This window comes from Thunnus albacares, chromosome 4, assembly GCF_914725855.1.
Source record: "Thunnus albacares chromosome 4, fThuAlb1.1, whole genome shotgun sequence".
NCBI classification, from domain to species: Eukaryota; Metazoa; Chordata; class Actinopteri; order Scombriformes; family Scombridae; genus Thunnus; species Thunnus albacares.
This window is the reverse complement of record NC_058109.1, coordinates 16863262-16887384: the sequence shown is the minus strand read 5'-3', so window position 1 is coordinate 16887384 and position 24123 is coordinate 16863262. Positions and strand designations below refer to the sequence as shown.

General features: G+C 41.4%; 1 protein-coding gene across 3 annotated transcripts in view; it reads right to left on the bottom strand.

Annotated features, from left to right (window-relative positions):
- The window catches only part of foxj3 (forkhead box J3), an 81858-nt gene that overhangs the window by 24201 nt on the left and 33534 nt on the right, over positions 1–24123 (bottom strand). The window contains exons 3-4 of one of the 3 annotated variants that reach the window (XM_044347681.1): positions 22467–22813; positions 21262–21770 (exon numbers count right to left, since the gene is read on the bottom strand). In XM_044347681.1, the coding sequence (XP_044203616.1) occupies positions 21262–21582 (321 nt within the window). In that variant the 5' untranslated portion in view covers positions 21583–21770; positions 22467–22813. The remainder of the gene's footprint in view (positions 1–21261; positions 21771–22466; positions 22814–24123) is intronic. The other 2 variants (XM_044347684.1, XM_044347683.1) reach the window with 2 other exon arrangements.

Here is a 24123-nt window from a genome sequence, read left to right as displayed (position 1 = left end):
AATATGTAGTGTTTCTTATTTTAAATATTAGGCTCAAAAGTTTTTCGATAACAAATGTTATGGCCTCTCTTACTAGTTAAAACCACACCAGAATGCATTCAGGGAACGGTCTCAAACCACAATATATTTTGGTCACACTGTTATCAGATCTCTCAAAACCAGATATGGGAACACTCAGGCATGCACTGCGATCAAATCCCTTATGTGGTCTGAATGTAATCAAGCTACATGATAGCAACTTTTCTTCCAAGTGAGAACGTGCAACTCTTTTAAGCAGAAAAAGTTAATCTGTAGCATCAGATCTGAATGGTCACATAGACTCGACACGTCTCTAAACACGTGTTACTGATCGACCATGACATTGAGTACACATAAATGTGACCAGAGATCCTAACTGCTCTCAGGCTCATAGGCTGCGGTGACGGCACCATTATACAGGCCCTGTCCTTTCAGCTGCACTCTGTCCCTTGCCGCGTCACAGTTCAACATCGGTTCAAATGAATAAAACAATGGGAACGCAGAGTGTGATCATGCATAGTGGATGGTGACAAACAGATATGCTGCTCTCCTTTTAGCCGGTCTAAAATCCTGAGACCTATTCAACAGGGGAGCATCTGAGCGGGAGGATGTGTGATGCATGCTGTACAATGGCCATACACACTCAAGTACTTAAAACCATTTTTCCCCTCACAGCCTCTGTGTGTGCCACTTGATGCCAGGCGGACAGAAGCAGCTGAACTTGCACAGAGAGGTGGCTCTATCCATTAAGGACCTTTTTGCTGGGCCTAAATCATTGATACAGTCAAGCAGCCGAGGCCTGCCGCTACATTAGAAGTTTACTTTTTAATGAATTCTGCCTGCCTGCTCTCTTCTCCTCCTGACAGGCCCTGTGCCCGCCGAACGTCCCGCATTGTGTCAAACAAACTCTTTCCACCGCTTTAGACACATTTGTGGTGTGAAACTAACAGGCGGTGGGTCATTTGTAGTGGAAGAGATGAACCAGAACAAAGGGACTTTAAAATACTACGACAGCAGCAGAGGAAGAAAAAGAAAACATGATGACAGCGACAGTCGCTGCGTTTGATAGATCACGGTGTATTTGCTGAGTAGGAGAGAAAAGGGAGAGCAAAACAACGATTGGCCGATGAAAAATTAAGGCCAATTACAGCAGCATATATTAACAATATGTCAGCATTTGAGCAGCAGCTCCTTAGATTTACTGTCCAAGTCTGTCTGAATACAAAGTCTTTGCTTTAAGACAGCAGGCTATAAGTTGGTATAAGTAGATCTACAGTAGTACAGAAGGAAGTGAAGGAGGCAGAAGAGGTCAGAGGGTGTGAGCAGTGGTACACAAAGTGAGTCAGACAGAGCTCACTGCAGGGGTCCTGCCCAAGTGCTGCCCAGCATCTACCTGCAACCCCCACAGAGCACTTCATATCCTACCTCAGCACAAGCTTGTGTGTGTGTGTGTGTGTGTGTGTCTGTGTATGTGTGATGCCTCCTACACACCTAAATAAAATACACGCACACACACTGGAACGTGTCTCCTAACAAATGGCGGTGATTTAACACACCAGGACAGCAGTGGAGGCGTAAGCAGCTCCGCCCTCGCTGCCCCCCCTGCTGAGGAGCGCTGCAGCTCAGCAGAAGGGCCGCCAGGGGAAAGTAGGTCAGGCTGACCTCTGCGCTCGGCGTGTCAAACGTTCAGAGTGAGCTAAAGGGACAGGCCATGTCAGAAGCCTGCTCTTCACAGCTGGGGAGGAGGAGGCACCCTGTGCATACGGTCAGGGACCCAAGGGAGCGAACTCGGTATGCTGGGACAGACACACGTTTACACACATACCAGTTATGACATAGGGACTAACACCGGCGACCAGGGGAGAGGAAGAGTCACACTGCCGTCAAACGTGAATAAATCAATGCCCCCGTAGGTTCCTGGCCTTCCCACATTCACACCATCTTCCTGCAACTTTTTGCCTCTGGACAAAGGAAAAATAAAATGTGCGGGGGCTCTAACCAACCAACACACAGCCCACTCCTTTATTTCCCACAACTAACAAAAAGCAACACAGAGGTATTACTCCGGTAGTGAGTTTACTTGAAGCATTCCTGAAGCCAAGTGAGAGTCTGAGATGACCTAGAGGTGCTCTTAAAGTGTTTAGATTAAACTCCAAATGGAGGGGAACTTAAATGCTGCTGGATTTGCTGCCTTTGTGATCAAAGTGTTCGCCTTAGCACTGCAGTTGTGTGGGAAAATAGGCGGCGGTGAATGGTGTCAGGAACCAGTGGTTAAACATTGCAATGACCTCCACTGCAGGAGCTGCTCATAAAGGCAAATATTTCAGAGTAAAAATGATTCCTGAGTTCAATTTACATTTCAAACCAGTGGGTCTGGTGAGAAAAGCAACAGGGTGTACAGTTACCAGCTCAGAGTAAGGTGATGTTAGTTTAGGTGACATTGTGTGTCCAATTACAGTACTCCTCCTGGTTTAAGTTTATCCCATTTTGTATGAAATCAATGTGTCTTTTCACATTTACAATGAAACAGACAGAATGTACCACAGGGCTTTTTAGCGTGAAAGAAATCAGCAGAGTAAAAATATTCCACAGGCCTGTGTTGCCACATCTAATATCTTGTATAAAGTGTGTACAGAGAAAGGGAGAATGAATAATCAGATAAACCAAAGAAAACACTCTTGCAAGTACCGTTGCTTGCGGGACAGGACCTCAACCTCTAATTGACCTGTCAGCAAATCTGAATGATGGAAGGATATAAAAGACTTGAGCTGCTGCTGAGATATCTGCTTTAAATCTGTTAAAAAATACAGAAATAAGATCTCTTGGATGAATGAATGGAGAGGGGAGAGGAAGAACAGGTCATTGAGTGAGTGAGTGAGAGTGAATGAATAAGACAACATCAGCGAGAAGAACAAAAAGACAGACCGATAGTGACCAAAAGGAAGTGATGATAGTCTAATCTGCTGAAAATAAAGGTGGCTTTTGCTTCGACATACTTATTTAGTTTTGTTTTCTTATTCAAAAACCATGTTTCAGTAGAAACTATTATCAATAAGCAGAATTATAACAGAAATCAGACACATTAAAATCTAAACAATATGACCAAGAAAATATGACCAAGAGAATGGGGATGGCCACAAAATGATTATTGCCCTATCTATCAGATAATAAGAGCTAAAGCAATTTGATTAATCTTTAAGTCAAGTGACAGAAAATTAGCTGACTACTATTTTGATAATCGATTGATTCATTCCTTCATCTAGCAAATACGCTAAACATTTGTTGTAGAATGTGAGGATTTGTTGTTTCTCTTATATGATACTAAACTGGAAATCTTTGAGTTTGTTGGTCGGTTCTGGGAAATGATCATTTCTGACATCTAATAGAAAAAGGTTGTAGTGTTTATATGCGTTTTCTCTTTCCATTTTTTTGATTGTTATCCACCACAACACCGAGGCAAAAATCCTTGTATGTGCAACCCTACTGGGCGATAAACCTGTTTCCGATTCAGAAAAAAAAAAACATTAATTGAGAAAATAATTGGCAGATTTATCGATAACATGAACAATCGTTAGCTGAAGCCCTACAGAACCCAACGGAGGGTTAAAATACCTCCAATAAAGTATTTAAAATGAACATGGTCATGTTCAAATCATGTTTATCCTATGGAGTTAAATGTTCAAAACAAAATCCTACGATTCTCAAGTATTTAGGTAGTATTTGGGCAATAGTAAATATATCATTAATTTAGACCTGAGAAAGAAAGAAAGAAAGACACACAGACAGAAAGAAAAAGAATTAGTGACAGTAAGAGGCAGTATGAAGAGTGCAGCAAGCAAGAACACACACAATATAGGAAAAAGGGTTTGAATCAGTAGACACACACACACACACACGTAGATAACTGTATTTTTAGGCCTTTGTTATTTCATATGGACCCTGTGACATGCCCACCAACACAGAACATACTCCTCAGCCTCGGGGATCTGCACCAAGGCCACGGAATGTAGCACCTTCGCTGTCTATTTGTAGTGGGTGTGGGAAGGCATGTGGGATGCCACAGCATTCGCTCTGCAAGGCACTGCTTTTAAAAAAAAAAAAAAAAAAAAACCCAACGTTTGGACACACATATGCACAGGTAGAGAAAGGTAAGTTCGTCCAGGTGCAATCAACATATGTTTTAATCCTGTTAGCTGCGAGAAGAGTTGCGACCCTGAGGCCATCAGGATGAGGCTCCTCTGACTGACTGGATGAAAAGCTGCTGTATGGTGACAAAGGAGTGCCAGGATGCTGCATGCTTCACTTATAGCTCTTTGCAAACTTAAAACCGCTGTCACCTCCTGTTTCAAAAAGTACAAATGTCTTTAAAAAAAAGTTCCAAGTGTCAGAATTTAGAGTATCAGCTGTCAAGTAGGTTTTACATGACTTCCATGCCAAAAATAATTAGAAAAAACACCTATTAAAGCCATATTTAATTCTACTTTGCACTACTTAAGTCTTATTGACTACTACAACCCCTCCCCCACCGACACCATACTGTCAGACTCAAGAAGTCTGCCAACACACGCCGCCCAACACACCGAAAAGCTCTCTCGCATCTAGCAAAGCTACCGAGAGACCCAAAGCCCACACTCAAATACCAATGAAGTCAACTATAACGATTTTCAACTTGATTTTTTTTAACTATCTTCAAAGGCATTTGATCTGCCTCCCTTGGCATCTAGTAGTAATGTGTTGGCATGCTAGGTTTTAAACCCCTTAGTCTCTGATCTTTACTCACTTGTATTTAGTTTTAATAAAACATGAACGGTCTGCTTGCCTGCCGCAGAAAAATACATGCCAAGGTGAAATGTGTCATAAATATAATAACCCTTTTACACCGTGCTTAGAGAGCCCTATGTCTATGCCTACAATGTAAGACAAAAGAAAACCGGCAAACGAGAAAAAATCTAAATGATCGTTAACTTTTCCAATGTAGACGCAGGTCATCTAGCGTGGTACACTGAGGTATTATAGTAATTAAAACTCAACAGCTACTTCTGCAAAAGGAGATGACACTATAGGGAAATTGTATTTTTCTTCACCCCCCCCAACAGTGAGCATTTGACTAAATTAAACCCATTTTTCACTGGCAGACTCATATAATGAGGGCAATACATGCAAGAGAGAAATTAGCTTGATAAGCGATTACATGTGTGGACTCAAAAATAACATGTTATCAAGAGTAGTGAGAACAGTGGCGGCAACGAAAACCTTTCAGAGCATTAGCAAAAGTGAAATGCTTGGACTGTTTTTGGTTAAGTTTTTTTTTTTTAAGAGCTAGAGGCTGCAATTAATGAAAATAAAAACAACAAAGGAAAAAACAAAGAATTAAAGCTGTTAAAGTTCGACTGTAACTACAGGGGAGCCAATTGAGATGACAACTGAGGTCACTGGTTTGCATCAGTCTCCACAGGTGTATTTTTTCCAGAGGCCAGCGCCATACATCCAAACTGCAGGAAAGGTAAAGAGGACAGACAGGGTAGGCTGCAGGTACAAAATGTGCTTCTTCAGTGGAAGAAAGCTACCTCGGACACACGTGTAATGGCAGACTTTTATTCTGGATGAGTAAAAGCAAGTTAACAGATGTCTACAGCAACACTAGACAATTCCTGAGAACCAAGTTGTCTACATATTAACCACTGTCAGATACACATTAACCAAAGAAATCTGCAGTCATAAAGTAAAAGTAGAGCTTACCTGACTACTCTGATACAGTGGAATCCTCCACAACACCAAGTAAGCAAAGCAATCCAGCTGCCAAGTAATTTTTCTGAGGGTAATCCAAGGATACTGCATCCTATAGAGCTCAGACAATAGGCTGAGCCAACACAAAACCCTCATAGTTCTCTAGTGGCATATTAGAAGTTTATGAATGCTGCACCAAGGATGTTCCCTTTTCAACAGTAGCAGTGGGGTTAGAGACCAAAAGCTCCAATATAAATGTTCTGAACTCAATCTCAGTCAGACACATGCATCCACATTCCCTTCTCTACCTGCTTTGTTGCTTTGAGGCCAACCTTGGAACGGACCTGCAGAAATTCAAGGAAAAAAAAAAAGGAAAAAAAAAACAAAAAAAAAAACAACTTCTGCATTATTTTCTAGGTGCACTCAATGTTACAGCCCTGGCTTGAATGCTACACTTAAAATTCGAGCACCCCCCCCCCCCCTTCAAAATTGGGAGGCCGTCACTGCAGATTTGAAAAGCTGTGGGGGAAAAATTCACTTAATGCAACACTGAATGGCAGGTCACACTATGACAAAAGCCCTGAGCCTCTCATATGAGGCCTATTTGATCAGTCCTTCAGAGAGCTATCTGTCTTTGTCTTTCTTTCTCTTTTGCAGATATTTGTGCCTCTCCTGCTCTGTCTCACTCTCTCTTGCTCAAAGCCAAACCGCACACAGTCAGAGCGCTTTGTACAACCTCTGATGTTGCTACACTTGCTAAACTATTGCACGGTGCAGCGTGCAGAAGTGAAGCATGATTCCTTTAAGTGGATTATCTCAGAGCATCTCTGACCTTCGACAGGGTTGTCATTGGCAATGAACCAAGAAGAATTGAGGAGAAACGGTGATGGGCACGGACCTCTTTGAAAATTGGCAGGATCGAGTGATAGATAACACCATTCAACAGTAAACCAGTCAATACAACACAGTAGATTAGACTGGAACCAAAGGTTGAGACATGGAAAGATTAAAATCAAGTCGAGAAAATAAAATGAAAGTGTGCAACATCCACCAGCAGAAATCAGGAAATCAGCACGGTGTTTGAGCCAGGAGTGTCTGGGAGCGGGTCAAATGGTCCCAGTAGCACTTTTCTAGCGGGTCACTGCATCCGAAGGGGGCAACAAACAATACTGAAAACAGCAAGCTCGATAAGTGCTACTGTACAAAATATTAAAATGATGAGAACAGTTATTAGACATATTATACTGGATATATAACAAAATAAACCAGTTTTATTGTTGTTTACACTAAACAAATAAGAATTTTTAGGTAATTAAAAGTCATATGGATTAAAAAAAAAGGATGAACAAGAAAGTAAAACCCTTTGATTCACCAGGGCTGTGCACTGAAAATATATTTTAATCAGTATTTTGGTTGAAGTCAACTTCAAAGTAGTTAAAAATTGGTGTATAACTGGAAAACCAGACACATTTACTGATAATAGCGACATTACTATAACATTTAAAATGACCTTTTCATTATTCTAATTGTTAAATTCAAAAGTGGAGTTATATTTAAAGTGACTTAATCACACAAGTGGTGACAAAATGTTAGCAAACATCAGCTAACAACATATACACACCAGTTTGGAATACATGTTCACTAAGTAACAGCCAGCAGTTTATAATATATAAGTTTATAAAATCTAAAAACAAAGAGGCTGCTTTTAGCATTTAGCATTGATCCTGCCCTTGATTTTTATGATGGATTACCGGGCGCGGGGAGGTTATAGTGACTGAACATTTTATGTTTTAAGGGGATCTTTGTCACAATAGTGTTCTTTCGCTCAAACTCCGTCAGCTACATCTACTCCCATGCACTCAGCGCCTGAAGTCATCACAAGTTATATCAGCCTTAAAGAAACAAAAAATAACTGACAGATTCTCAAATGGGAAAAAAAGACGTTGCACATACAGTAGGCTTGGTCACTTGAGACAAACTGGGAAACTGGTACAGTACAGACTGACAATATCAGCAAAGAGAGCCGCCTTGCACAGTTCTGTAAATTGAGTCTGGCTCCGCAGGCTTTTGCACTTTTGTGCTACACAGGGCGCCTTTTTCTCTCCCTTCCTCCTCCACTGCAGAGGCAGCACAAGGCCATGAAAGATTGGAGGCAAAGTGACGTCCTCCGGTTTATCCTCCCTGAAAGCCTTCGCATGCTCTCAGTTCCACATGAGGGATCTGATGAAAGCAGTTTGTCAGTACGCCACTTAATTATCAGCCAGAAGAAGAGCCTCTGATGCTATCCTCTGACAATGGCTCACAGCAGCCTGCTGACTACTGTGCCCACTAACAATGAAGAACTGACTGCAGCTACTAATGGTGACGGGGTGGTGCCAACTGTCCACTTAAGAGTTAGACAAATTAAGCAATGGCACAGAAAGTCTTTCATGTGCTGCTTCAACGTACATTCTTTTCTTTTTAGGCTTAAGTAGCAAGGGGCAAATTTTTGTGTCTAAATACTAAGCTGTAAGATGCAATGTAGGGAGGATAAAATGCAAAACACAACAAGTCTACTGAAAACACATTGTATCGAGTAGAGGAAAAACAGACATTGTGACCTTTTATTTTTCCTGCATGTCTACACAAACATTATAGAGCTTATGCTGCTGCTCAATATGCACATTACCCTCAGACTGCAAATAAATAAAACTGTCACATGCACTCCTTAACCTCCTATCTTTGCATAGTCATATTATTTGACTGCTGATTGTTGAGAAACATATAGTGATTGTAGATGTTTATACACAACTATTATTTCTGTGTAGGGAAAATAAGAGAAAAATCATTCCATTAGTTTTAATCTAGTTGAAGAGTAAGAATAGATATCCCAGCATCAGATTAAAATACAACATTTCATTTTCATGCTGAAGGAAAAAAGTTCACCAGAGTCTGTTTGCTCACATCACAACCGTGCATTGTTTGCTTGGTGTTGTTAAGTCTACTTCGGAAAAAGCTATTGCGTATATCTTTCGAAAAAGTGTGGGTGTCTGGTGGCAAAAGGATCAACTACATAAAAGGGCTTCATTTTCTTAGTTGCGTTCTTGTCACGCAGCTCACTCACATTTACTACACTCATCCCCAGGCTCTTGAATACACTCAGCCTGAAGGCTACTACACAAGCAGAGTAAAGTAAGCCATTTACCAACATCCCTATTAATCTGATCTGATACTTAGTTTTTCATGAGTACATTATTGTACATGTCAACGATAGACACGAGGTGATGACTCAGTGTAACCTTGGACTCCCCACAGGAATCTGTCAACGGGGAGCAAATCCACAAAGGAAAGACAAGCCTCGTTTTAAACCGCTGCTCTCACTAACAAACTCTGAAAAAAGTCTGAAGAAAGCTTTTTTTTTTTTTTTTTTTGTATTATGCATTAGATTTGATTTCCTTCAGAGAGGGAATCACAGACCCACCCTACAGTCCATTAGCCAAGTTAATGCAGAGCTGCCAGACTTGCTGACCCATTAATAATACATTGCAGTGGTCAAAAGAGGCCAGACACCTCCATGCACCCCTTCATCCCTCTACACGGCCACATTAATGGACTAATTCAGATGCAATTAACTGGTGGGGAGAGGCAGTGGCCTTGCGGCTGCTGGAGCACAGGCTGAAGGGCTTAGAGCCAGGGTTTGGATTATAATCACTATGAGCACACACATGAAAACACACACACACACACACACACACACACACACACACACACACACACACACACACACACACACACACACACCAATTTACATACTACTAGAAAGGAGCCAACACATTTGTAGTGACACAGAATGTAGCCTTCACCATAAGAAAATTAATGAATATCATTTACACTGGTCATCATGTTTATCCCTAGAAATGCTGTTTGTAAGTGGCCCTTAGCTAAATATCTGTTTTAATCTGTCTCACTGAAATACTGTCCACCAATTAAACACCAGTGATACTTTTATGCTGTGAGGTTCATTCTTATAGGCGTCGTACATATAACAGGCTTTAATGATCAATTCAGATTTTTTTAGTCTTTGTGTGTTGATGGTTCACATTCATGTATGCAGCTCCGGTATGAACACCTCTGAGGTCCTTAACAGCAACACATGCGCAGATTTAACTGAAATGTGAGCTGCATGCCAACAAGAATAACAACAATAATTTGTGCGACAGTTAAATCTTAAACATGGATGACACGACTGTGCCGGCATGTGGTTATGATAAGTTCCTTCCAGTTTGCCTTGAATAGAGGCTTCTCCATGAATGTCCAACAAATTTGAAATTTCCTCGTCTCTCCATTGACCGATATGTGCAAGTGCAGAGAAGTGAGACGTTAAAAAATCTGATCTGACTGTTCTGACAGTGATCGCATAGCCTGAGATCGGATATGAATCAGATCTAGGACCACATATGCAAGGATGATTTGTTTTGTTCATATTTCCATTAAAAAAAAACAGATCTGAGTCACTTGGAGGCAGAAAAAGAATTGAGTTGGGCCACTTCAGCATGTGAATGTAGCAACAGTGAATCTGCGTGAAGGTACAAAGTGTGAAATCGTTACACTGCCCATTTAATTTATTCTTTTTTTTACATTTGTCCTTTACAACAAGTTTCATTCAACAATGTAGCCGCGTAAACCTGCTCTTTAGGAATGTGACGTTGACAAATGAGCAATTACAGGAGCAATATTCATGTGTCACATCTGTGGCCGGCATGACCCGCGATTAGCCCTGCTAATGCTGAATGTGAGATGCGAGAGCTGTGCTTGTCAATACAGGCGCCTGGGAAGGCAGCGTGGCCCATTCTGGCATGTCATCCATCACTGGTTCCACTCGGCTGCCACAGCTGTGTCACTGTCTCTCTGTCTCTCACAGGCCGCTGACCCCACTGAGGACGCACCAGCAGGATGATCAAATATCTCTCTGGGATAAGAGGCAGCCATCCTGCTTCACTGACAAGGCAGAGGACAAAAAAACCTTTTCCTACATATCCTCCGCCACGGTGACATCTTTATCAATAAGCAGCATTTAATGCCAGGCAGCAGCAGAGCCCTGTTAAGACACATGGCTGCTTGCCTTTCATCTAAAAAAAAAAAAAAAAAAAAAAAAAAAAAAAGCAGGGATTGTGAACAGCAGAGTGGAGCCATTAGCTGTGGGAGACTGACACAGAAGGTGATGGGGGTTAAATAATTGCCGGAGAAGAGAAAGTGTGGATTAAAACAAAGATGAAATGGAACAACATCAGCCAGACGTATTCCCACGATAATTACTTGCCATACAGATTTTATCTACATGCTAATCATCAGGGCCGGTCTACTCCTTTTAAAATATCTATCAGATGTGAATGACCAGTGGCTGAGCTCCCGGTCCCTCTAAGTGGATATTCAGTGGAGGGCTTACCTCAATCAGCTACAGACCTTTGACCCTATCAGCAGTCTCAGGTTGCTGTCAATGTTTTAAAAAGATCCTTCTCCAGCCTCTGCTAATTAGTTCTGCAGCCTTTTTCCCTTTCATTTCGAAAAATGAAACGCAGCATGCACGATACAGTGCTGGCAGATAAATTAGCAGCAAGCTTCACAGGAGGCGACCGTTCTTCAGGAAGAGCAGACTACCTTAGTTATGAATATTATTAATTACATTTATGAAAAGACTAGGAGGAAAAAAAAAAATCATCAATCACTCATATTAAAAGATATTTGTTAATATTACATCACACCTTGTTTACTTGAAACACTTGTGAAAATGACATTTTATGTAGTTTGGCAAGGACACAGGGCACGTAACAGGAAAGGAATATAAACTCCATGTGAATCAAAAACTCAGACAGGATGTATCAACCTCTCTGTCCAGCAGTAGCAGGTCTAACCCAGCTTAGATGAATTTAACAGGGTAGATTCAGTGTTAAAGGCGGATTCCAAGGACTGAGCTCTATTTATAGCATGCAGAATTCATCAGCGTACCCCTCTTCATTCTCCCACTGCTTGTCAGGGCAAAAATCAGTGCACATACAAGCGGCTATGTTGAAAGGCACCATCTGTAATCGCAATGTACACAAAAAGGTAGCCTGCTATTCAGACTGAATAGCAATACTCCTCACTCTATCATGAAGTCTGACATTACCTTCTTATTATCAGCTTTCTGGAGTGAGGATTTGCTTTTACCCCAACCTGTCCCTAAACTAATGTATCCACACGCTTGGGCTGTCAGCCTGCATACAGATAGTGTAAGTCAAGCACGTTTACAGAGAACAGCTGCTGATATTGACAATAGATGTTTATGCAAAGACAATTAGCTTTTGATATAAGTGGTCACGCATGGCGGACTGTCCTAGTGCAGGAAGATAATACATGAGGCAGAGTCAAATATTTTCATAGTGTTAAAATAAGACCCGCCTTCACTGAAGCCACCTCCACACATGCACTGCAACCCTGAAGTTATCCGGACATTACCCGCAGGAGCTGTATGTGAGAAAAACGATTGTCCGAATCAGCTGGACCGGACATTAAACGGACATGACCCTGCCAGCTCCCTGGTGCAAAGTCCGTAATGTCCGATTGAGCCTATGTGTGAATACAGCAGGTCATTCACAGCGAGCGAGTGAGCGTGATGATGACATTTCTATCATGCGACTTGCACTAAACCGGAAGAAGAAGGGTCATTTACATGAAGATGCCAACAAAAATGTCTAACCGGAGAGATTTGGGAACTTCTGTCGGTAAGGGCCGACACCAAAATCAAGAGACTCGATTGTTTATGACCAAATTACAAACTGGCTACATGACTGCCTCCTGCTCACTCTACCCAAGCGTCACCCCTCGCCTAAACCAAGAACGTGTCCGACATGGACAATCTCCTGATGCGTGCCACATGTTTGAAACGGCCACTCTGGACCTGATTCTTGGGACATTTTCTGGAGTTCATATGAGAAAATGGTTTGAGTCCTTTGTTTTCTTGTATCAGGATACCTCAGAGGGCATTGTTGTTGTTATAACGTGGACACTTATCAAAGAAATAATGGATTTACTGAAGGCTGCACCTGCTCAATCTAGTTTGTCTGCTACCTTTTTATAAGCCTGAGGATAACTGAGGCTGGCTTGCTCACATTTAAAAACGTACTTAGCCAAGTTGATCAACTTAAGGCCATGAACACATTTCATTAGCGTTTTCTCTTTGGTTACATACAGTTTAATATACTGCAGGCAGTGGTTTAAAACAGTGATTAAACTGTTAACCTCACTTATGGTCAGAATGTCGCCATTGATCTGACTCAGCATGACAATGTCACCAGCTTTAGGTCCGCCCACAAAGGCTCAGTTGACATGGTATTTGAATACAGGGGCCGACACTAGAATTAAATCTTATAAATGGAATAATAGTGTTATAATGTATAATATAGTTAAGGTTTGTTTTCATCCAGAGTTATTGTAAATAAATGAGTAAAAATGATATATTTTTTAATGATAAACAAAAATGCAAAACTAATATTTTGACTAGATCAAAAGCTCTTAATTTAATGTGAATACACCTTTAATTTATTTGGTCCTTTGGTCAAAATTACTGCTTGGGCTTTTAGGACAAGACATTATTTGAAAACAGATGAAAACACTGGCTTTCCTGTGAAAATCCATGATGGCGAGTCAACATTCACAGACATTCTCAGCATTATTAAGCTCTGAACTAAAAACTCTGGACATACACAACATTACACAAGGGCAACAGCAAGTTGAAAGTAGAAAAATGATACAAGGGCAAAAGGCCACTCACTGGGAAAACTAAGTTAAAATACAGGGAGAGCAAAGTGCTATTTTTGTCTAAATCTTTCTAGCCACAGAACAATGACTAAAGAGTTTCTGAGCAGCTCCCTATGGCCCTTCATCTTCCCCTCTGAAGAATCTAAGAACTAGCTAATGACTTTTCCAGTTATGAGTTGTTCTGAAATGTGCTTCAAATTCCTTGCAGTTCATAACTTTAACTGTGACACCGGGATGATTTTCTTGCCCAAATGCGCTTCAGGCTACAGATCTGTGACAAAGCAAGGGCACAGCCTGCTAGAGGTGATGATCTCAGTCACCACATAAATGGACAGCTCTGGAAAAGACATAGAAATGCAGATCCTGACCCCTTCCCTCAGTTATTAAAGACTCTTATGGGTCTCATTAATGCCAGTCAGCTAAATACTTCACTCTATAGTTCTCATATCCAAACCCCTATCCAACTAAGACAAAGGCCAAGCCTTAACTAACCAGGAAAGGGCAGGAAAACTATCTACCAACAGCATAACGTCCTTGGTCTCTCATATTTCTCCATAATTGCCAACTGAAGAGCATGTCTCAACAATGCAAACTGATTAAGTGTTTATTCAAAGGCCTGAAGCTGTGACCAAGAATGTGTGCAGGAATCAACAGCCGTCATTGTCCGGTGTTATCTGCATTAGAAATTATTCTTAGAAAGAAGAAGGAAAAAAAAGGACGCAGCAGCATAAGTGGTGTGTCCCGGCCTGTGAGTCAGGTATCGACTTTAACAGATCTCATTATCAAAGGAGAGGAAGTTCACTGAATCAATTGATGACCATAGTCAACAGCTTTTATAACAAGCTGCCGAATCACATCTCGCTGAGCAAAAACAGCAGATGGGAGGAAGCTGTTAAGGGTTAATGACTGTTTAAAATGAACAGAAGCCATATTTTATATATATTACACACACACATACATACACGTGTATATATGTGTGTATATATATATATATATATATATATATACATATACACACACACACACACATATGGGATGAACTGTGAGGTCATAGCCATGACTGTCAAAAAGACAGTTTCAAGTAAAATTGAAGCCAACATCTCTACACAGGCCTGCAGGCCACGAGAGGAAGCGATAGAAGCCTCAGGCCTATTATGTTCTGCACTGCAGTCAGCACTTCACTCAGCAGAGTGTGGGGACAGCAGCTCCTGCCAAAAAGTATCCGTGCCAAGGCCTGCCAGCCTGCTCTCCCCGCCCACTCTGAGGGCCAGAGCGTGAGCGGTGGGGCGCCGGTAGGCGGGTGCAAGGTGAGGCTGGTGGGCGGGTGGCCAGGCTGGAGCTTCCTGACATGGGAACCCGCCTCACAGCAGGATCAAACTGGCTGCCGAGTGAATCACTACCCCTCCCACCACCTGACAAAGTCAGCGCCCGGCCAGCACGCAGCCACTTTTGCTGTTTCTGCAATTAAAAACGAATCCAGGATGAGACAAAAGTGCTAAAAATACTGCCGTATCACCTCATTACTCATCAGACTGCACCCCATCCAAGGTTCATGACACTGCGCTGGAAAAGAGAAATTTATGAACTTAAAAAAAAAAAAAAAAAAAAAAGGATCATCTTGGAAGTGGGGGGGTGCGCAGGTTACAAAAGGAACAGAGTAGCGCTCTAAATATGCACCAGTGCTGCTGAAAAATTCAGTATCAGCAAAGCGCTTAAAATTAAATGCTTGCTTTACGGCGTAATCATGATACAGGCTAAGAAAGTAGATGAAGGTATCAGAGAGTCTAGCACCGCAGCAATTTTACACTTTCAAATTCCAGGCCCTGCAAACCTGAGCTTGAGGTGGGAGATAGGGCAGGAAGTGCAAATGCTCATACCTGACCAATCTTTGAAATCAAAATTTAAATAAGTAACAGGAGCAGGGATTTTCTGCGCTGTGGCTAGTCACAAGTCAGAGGCAGGAACATTATCTCCAGAGTAAATAATGTCCTGGAGGACCAGTAGCTACCCAAATCGCTTCTTAAAAAAATAGAAAACTGCTCCAGGCTGCTATTATTAAGCCTCAGATCCAATGGGAAGTTGAACCTTTGATCTGTTTAGGGTACTGTGTATTTGCATTTTATAATGAGATCAAAGCAAGGTCCAGGGCCGCTGCAGAAGGCAGCTCTGTGCCCCATCTCTGCACACTGGACGATTTACAGACCAAAGCTATATTTCCCTGTTAACAAGATCATGTAAGAGCTATGGACCTCAGTGAAAATGCGGTGGGAGATTCAATGTTCGTTAGGAAATCGACAGTAGCCTACTCTGTCTTCCAGTTAATTCTCTTTCCTGTACACAGGTGTGGAAAAGAAAGAAAATAAAATCATGCCAGTAGCAACAATCTCCTCAACAGTTAAAGTTCAAGAGCAAACATTTCAAGCATTTTTAAACTGGTTGAGAATTGCTCCAGATTTTCTTTGGCATTCTTCACCTGGAAGAAATGCAGAGGGGAATTTACACACTTTGCCTGAAGTGAGCCTACAAGAAGCCAGAAGTAGGTTTGAGATGAGCATGGAGGTCAACGTTGAGTGGATGTGTAGTCGTCTATTCAATACTGTTCCTGACCATTTTTTTTTTTCTTCACAGGAAATGTACCAGACAAGAAATCACACAGTGTCACTCTGTCTCTGGCTGAGCTGAGCTGAGGTGAGTCTCACATTTTCAGACCGCCTGATCAGAGATGAAGCTTGGAGAAGGACTGCACACAATCAGTGGGGGTGAAGACTTCCATGCAGATGATTAAAGGTAGAGGTTGGTAGGTAAACACCCAAACAAATACACCCCTCCCTTCATGCTCCTTCAGAAACTCCGCCCCCCCTAAATGGATGCGCATTGCCAAGGCAACGACCAAAAGAGAAACATGGTGGAATCCAGAGCGATGCGTCAGCTGTAGCGAAATGTGATCCAGGAAGTCCAGTTTGAGTACTGGATCTGAGAAGTTGAAGGCTTATCAGATGCACAGCAGTTTATAATACTCAGAGACAGGATTTTACGACACTGGAAAATGATCACGGCGGCAACCATTTCATCTTTCATATGGAGGAAAATGGTGGTTCATGTTAGAAAATAATCTGCCAGGAATGTGCATTTGCAAATATGTGAATGGTCAACGCAGCGCCTTGCCGACTGATGCCCCGTCGCGTCATGGCAAATGTGCGCCGCCAGACTGGCATCAATCAAATGAATGGGCAACACCTGAAATCTTGCATTTGATTCTTACTTTGGGATCATATAATTTGCGAATATCAATATTATGTAGTAAATATTAAAATGTATGAAAGTAGTAGAATAAAATATTTGCTTAAATGTATTCCCTGGATATATCGTTTGGCTGAGTGAGTGAATGTATCTGATTCACATGTTTTATGGCTATTATTCCCATCAAATAATAGTTTTTTTGATATCTTAAGCCTTTGTCTTAAGACCCCCACACTGATTTGGTTACTCAAAAGATGACATGCTAAAAAAAAATGACACATATCACTTATCATAGAGAGAACATCTCACAGGACTTCACCTAAAAAGTACTCAATTTGATGATGTCAGAAAATGATACAGACACAAATAAATATCCCCTCTCCTCCATCCGTCTGACTGATCAAGCACCACAGTAATTTCAATAAAATCTTAACCTTTACACTTCATTCAGACTGATCTACGGTCTTCTCTTTTGCCTATCATGGATGCATGCAGGTAGAAGATGACTAAGGGTATACCCCCTTCTGTGCAGCTGTCTCCTTGAAGTGTGTCGAAGCCACATGTCTGCAAATCATTTATGCAGCAATCGCACCACAAACAGTTGTAGTGAAAGTGAGAGAGCGCTGATTCGCCATTCATGACACGCGAGACAGCAACCCGTGAAGAGAAAGAGCAGATAGGAGAAGTTGCAAGAGTTGTACTTAAAGTATATTTAGCTCATATTCTGTTGATTTAATTACTAATACAAAAGTTTCCAAATTTTAAATCTTCTCTGTAAGATCAACTTTATAAATAAATAAATAAAGGTAAAGTTAGGTCATAGAAAAGATCATAGCAAAGATAAGGCTTGTAATGCTTTCAAGACTTTGGGTCAATTTCAAACTGCTCCTGACAGAAAGACAGGTTCTTCTGACCTTGAAGAGGGAGAGGACTGTTCCCATTTACGTTTTTAATCTCAGAGGAGTCACTGGGCCATCTTACATTTCCTGTAATGACTTTGATGAAAAGGACTGAGCAACAGATGTGAATAGACAAAGAGCAAAATGAAAAATCAGGAGCACATCAGTACAGTATACTGCACCATAAAAAAAAAGTGCTGCAAGCAAAAGTCTATACTTTTCTTGGAAATATGTGTTTAGGAATCTTTCTACCTGAAATATCCTTAAGCAATCTGGCAGACTTTCAAAAAGCTTGCCATGCTTGCCACAAAAAGAACAGAGGGACACGGATGCTACAGTATATGAGCTGCTGAATCGTACACAAGACCGCTTAGACAAACCTGCAAAAAAAATGAATCAAAAGCGCCTCAGAGAGCTGAAGAGGGTGTTAAGAAAAGCACTGTCTAATTGCTTGCTCATAGATGCGAAGCACATATTCTGCACTCTTGAAGGCGGCTTTCACATTTTTTTGACCTTGATGAATTATCTGTTTTTATTGACAGCACTTATTGATATTTCTTAAAAGCGCAGGCTAATGGAGTTCTATTGAGATGATTAAATGAGTTGCTGGTGCCCGGATTAGCCCGGTCTCATCTTGCCGGCACAGCTTGCATTATCATACTGAACAGACGCATGCGTGTGCAGAGTCCCAAATTCCTGCGACTGACATCTCCAGGGGAACAGAGGAGCGATGACTACATCCGACCTACATTCACCCCACCCAGGCATGCTTGCTTCCAACTAATGACACACACAAACAAGGATACTCAGTCACACTATAGGTGGATTCATAGAATAGTAACAGGCACAGAGCAGGGAGAGCGTTACTCCTGCATGCATGATACACAATTTCAAGGTGTTTTAGGTGTTATACCATTGTTTCGAAGACACATCTCCGAGGGCTTTAAAGCTCTCACAACAGTACAAGCTCCTAGTAACCTCCTGATGATTGGGAGAGAAACTTTTCCCAGGCTTTTGCACGGGAATAGATGAAAATATCATTTGTGATGGGTTGTGAAAATTCTCAAACCACAAAAACATTAGGAACAAACCTAAGGCTACTGGAGCTTGTTCAAATGCCCCGGGCATGGAAACAGTACTATTGGATTTCATTCAAATGTCTTGCAATTAAATCATTTTATACATATTGTATGCATGTTATTTTAGTTATTTAGATTCTCAGAAAAACTAAAAAAAACTATGACAGGGAAAACACCTTATTAACAAGAAATGAGAAAAAAAAAAATTATGACGCATGCTGAAGCCAATTGAGTACATCTTCAAACCACTTTTCTAAATGTTTCCTGTGCTATACAGCATCCTGGTTAGAGTGATGTGGTTTTTCACACTTTTGAATGTGAGGGGTATTTCTACACTTACAGCCCACATTTAGACCAGAATCTGTTGATCTATGCAATCCTTTACTAAACTAGAAAGTACTCGACGAGCGTCAATCTCCACCGACGCTGACTAATCCTGTAACTTGCACTTATACCCAAGACATCATTTCAATTACGTCAAACCTACACTACAGTTGAAACTGAAAACAAACCATTACGCTTTCAGCATTTTATATTTCTGTTAGTTTCATCTCTATGGATACAAAAAAAAAACAATCTGATGGTAAAAATCCAATAAAATCTTTAATCAATTGTTCCTTGATCCAAGACCTGTCTGTCCACCAAATGTTATTGAATCTAAAACTATATGGGCCTTGGCAGAAGTAATTAATGGGATAGACATATTGAATGCTATATATTATGCACTCAGGAGAGCAATATTGATACTCAGTGGGTTATCCTAGTGAAATAAAATGAATTAAATTTAATCCACATAACCCCTTACAGTACATCAGAATTATCACACTTAATTCCAAAACCTTTCAGCAACGACTTCATATTAAATTCGATATTTTGTTCACTGCGGACTAGAACTTGCAACCATGCATTTGACATGTGGTTTCTGTCTTGCCTACAGGTATATTTTCCACGAGCACAATCACTTTAGCTTTATGGGGTAATGTTTTGAATTAAGGGGAAAAAAAAAAAAAAAAAAACACCTCCCATGATCTAACACTGCTTGAAAGTACGTGCTTGACTTCAAATATTGGAAACTTGCCTTGGTCAGTTAATCCTAAAGAGGATTGAACCCATTCGCTGGTTAGCTACCAAATAGGTTGTTGCTGACAGACTCTTGCATGAGAAAAATCCCAAAAATATAAAAGTGCTGTTGACCAGACCAGCTGTATTTTAGTCAAGATTTAAAAAAAACTTGGCATCATTAGAATTTCATGACATCTCCAAATTTTTAATGTTATTCATTATCTTTAGCTAACAACCTTAAAACATAGCAACAAAGATAAAATACTGCTACAACCTTGTACCAGTGTCTAGAGAGAAGTGTCTTTGTTTGTATGCAATGAATGGTTAAATTCAATGCCAAAGAAGGTAGGCGGTATATAAAATAGAGGGCTGATGTCAGTGTCGGGTGAAAATACCTGTAACTCAGCGCAAGAATGGGACGGACAGCACTTGCTGCTGTGTTGCTGACAACTAAATAAGGGATGATGAAGGTAGAAGAGGGAACAAAGGTTGCAAAATAAAACAATTCATTTCCTTACAAAAGGCCTTGCCACAAAAGCTAAAATCAATCCATTTACAATAACACATGCTTTCTCATCTCCCCCTCACCTACACACACACACACACACACACACCTCGGTACGGCCTATACACACGCCAGATCTTGTCGCCCCAGGAAATGGGCTTCATACATCTTGTCTGACTGCAATAAAGCAGTGCCTAAGATTCTATTTCCAATAAACGTCGACTGATTGGAAAACCCATTCTAATATCAATTTCCATCTGGGCCCTTTAAAAGGCAATCAGCATAGCTTCATCTCGGTATATCATGGGCTCCTTGAGATGATGACACAGCACTGGCTCTCTGCTTCTGCATAATGGCCTTCTCCTATCAAGGCATCTGCAATGAATAATACCACCCATGAATGGGCTATTTAGTCTGTGTTCGCACAGATAGGGGCCACTTCTGTGAATATTAATCCAGGGTTTTACACTTCATATGGTTCTCTCAGGGCTGCACCATTTTTCATTCGGAGGAGTAAGGCACTTAGTGTGATTTGGCACACTCATAGTTTGTCTCTAAGCTTTCTCAGAAGTGACAGTGGTGATTACCAATGGCATCTCACTTTGTTTAAGATGCCCAGTGCCCACAAAACAATGATTTAAGTCAAGGAATATCAATTTCAACTCTAAAAATACTGTCAACAGCTTACTACAAAGGTCAGAGAGGAATTTCCACAATTGAAATCACACGAGGTAGGCGTGCCACTGCAGAAGTCACAACATCCAATTTCAACTTTCAAAAGCACTAAAAATAATATGTAAAGTCATTTTTCACATTACATCAGAGTATGTGTTCATGGCAAAAGCCCCACTATAATCAGAATGCAACTCTACAGTCATCATGATGGTAATAATCTTTGGAACATCTGCCATATCTGTAAAAAAAAAAATAAAGGCCAGATGTCTCATTGTCTCACCTTCCAGCCACTGCCCGCCTCCCTGTAGTAGGGAAAGTTATCACAGATCCACTGATAGATCTCACTCAGTGTCATCTTCTTCTTTGGCGAGCTGTTGATAGCAAACGTGATGAGGCTGGCGTAGCTGTAGGGCGGCTTGCCGTCTTTGTGCTGCTGCACCTCCTCCTGGTCCAGCGTGGTGTTAGGATCCAGTAGGGTACTTTTCTTGCCCATGCCTGGTCCGTGGGCATTCTGGGCGTCCGCTTTGCGGATGGCTGCCTGCATGGTCAGCTGAGGAAGCCAATCCATGGAGGTCAGGCTACTCTCCAGCTCCGACGTCATGGTGACGGCAGGCTGGACAGGAGGGGGTGGGGAAAAACTGGAGGTGACGGTAGTTGCTGTTGGAGCTCGGTGACTGATGGAGAGTGGACCAGGTATGGAATAACAAATGGAGACAGCTGACGGGTTGAGGATGAAGTCGGGGCTCCCTCAGCTCAGGACATCAGCATGGCGTCTTCTCTAGGTGAACTCTGGGGAAACAGGAGACAGACGTGCCTTTATCAGTCAACTGCTTTTTGTTACAACAAGCAACTAAACATTGGAAATAAAAAAAATATGTATTTCAACAGTACTGCCTGGAACTGGACGGGCCAATCACAACCGTCTTTGTAATATGGGGTGGGTTTGGGGGTTTGTGCGTTGTTTGAGTTTGACTGTTGTCAATAAAGTTGAGGGGAAAAAAATGCAAAGAGTGCAACAAACCAGCCTCAAGAAACTCAGATCAAACCGTCAAACTAGGCAGTGCTGATCAAATATGAATTAAGATTCAGTCACTGCACCGCCAATTTCCCACTTCAAATGTTTTCATGAACATGTTTTAGTGTACCGTTAAGCTGTAATTTGCGCTGATCGGTTGTAAGTTAAGTCTGGATTTGAAAAGTCACGTCACCAGTTCATTGCTCCGATTGGTTGTGGGACTATCCAATTGCGTCCAGAGGCATTTTGGTCTGCCCGTTCATAACGCCCCCTTGGAAATTGAAAATGAACTGAGAGTTTCCAGACTAATACGCATTTGCGAATCAGTCTGACGATGCCAGGCTAGCAGATAACAGCATCACGAAGAAATGTAAGTGAGGAAGCAACTGTGAACAGCTCGTCCAACATCAAAAACCAAGTGTCTCTGTGCGGTATGCTTATATTCGCTGTGCAGGAGATCACAAGCCCACCACTTTCTGCACCACTTGCTGCTCTCAAAGCTGACTCATAGCTGGGACTCCATCTGCACAGAGAGAGAGTAAATGCCAGGCAATTGTTTTCACAACTGCCAGCCAAATGGGGGAATGGCTCAGGAGGAATTCCGACTCTCTTGAGGGTAGTAAACCCCCTCTCCTTTCTTCCCTGCCTTCCAGCTCGACTGCCTCCTCCCCCCCCCAAACGGAGCCTCTGCCGTAAACAAGCCAGCCAGTGTCGTCTTGCAAACTGTCCTCAGCCCTGTTCGTGTCTGCCGTGCTGTGCGGTGTGCAGCCTGCAACAGCCTGTCTCTCTGTCCCTCTCGGCACACTGCCCTCCCTGTCTTAAAATAGAGGAGCAGAGTAGAAAGGCCTAAAGTTACAAACGTAGGTGAACGTGGGCATCTGTGGAAAATAAAAAACCTGAGCAGAAAGACACCGTAATCTGGTTGAGGGGGAATATTAAAACAGGAAGGAGAATGAGGAATCCTTCCTAAATTGTGGGATTTTTCTTTTGACTGAACATGCTCACACAATTAAGTGTGTGTGTGTGTGTGTGTATGTGTGCATGTGCAAGCTTGAGTGCGCACTCAGGCTGTCAGGCCTGGAATAAATACAGTCTTGACAGCACTCAATAGGTCAAATACCAAATCTTTCAAAAATAGTATTTGTGTGCAATGTGGAAATGTATCCAATTCATTTAACACACATTATCAACCTGTTCGAGATCAATCTTAAATATTTTTGCTAAATACTATTTATCAAAATGACACTGATAATTTTAGTCTTTATGAAAACATAACTTTTTCAAAAATTATCTATTGGCACGGTTCACATGTAATATTTAAAATCTGAAATTTAGTTAATCAGCAAGTCAAAAAGCTGGTGCATACATTTTAAAAAAACAATTTCATGGGCTTCTGCTGTCAATATGAGGTACAGCAGGAATAGTTAGAAATTCCTAAATTGGACAAACTGCTTTGGCGGCAGTTGGTCAGAAGCAGTTTGTGGTTGTCCCTTTCAATTGATCTCTCACAGCGGGGGTTAGCTATCAGTGTAGACAGGCAGAGCCAGATGATGAAGGCATTTTTCATACATCCAAACAGAATTCTGAGAAGGGAAAGACCAAATCCAGTTGGGGGAGATCATTAATGGACTGGAACATTTGCCTGTTACATCCTAAAATCTTCTTTTATGATCAGTGTTGGGGTTAATAAGGCACAGTAAAGTTTCAAATTAAAGTTGTTGTTTTTTTTTTCTGGATGAAAATGCATTTAAATTTTTATTCCTTTGATTTCCTTCCTTTATTTCAAAGTGATACTTCACCTTAAATCTACCCTTTGAGTATCAAACGTTTACCCCCTTTGGCTCAAAAGATGGCTGTGAATATATTGCAGTTTCTTCACTAAAAGGAGAACAGCAGCTATAGTCACCTAAAAAAAATGAGGTCTTTAATGGAAGAAATATAACGCCAAAGGTACAATCTTCTCAAACTGCTCCTGCAGCATAATTCACTCCTGCTCTATCCATCTGTATAATCATCTGCATGTTTCAAACAATAATATTTTTGACAAACTATGGCCGAATATGCTACTTTTGTTGATTCAGAGCTTTAAGAGGGGTAACAATTTGACATGGAATAAGTGCATTTAGC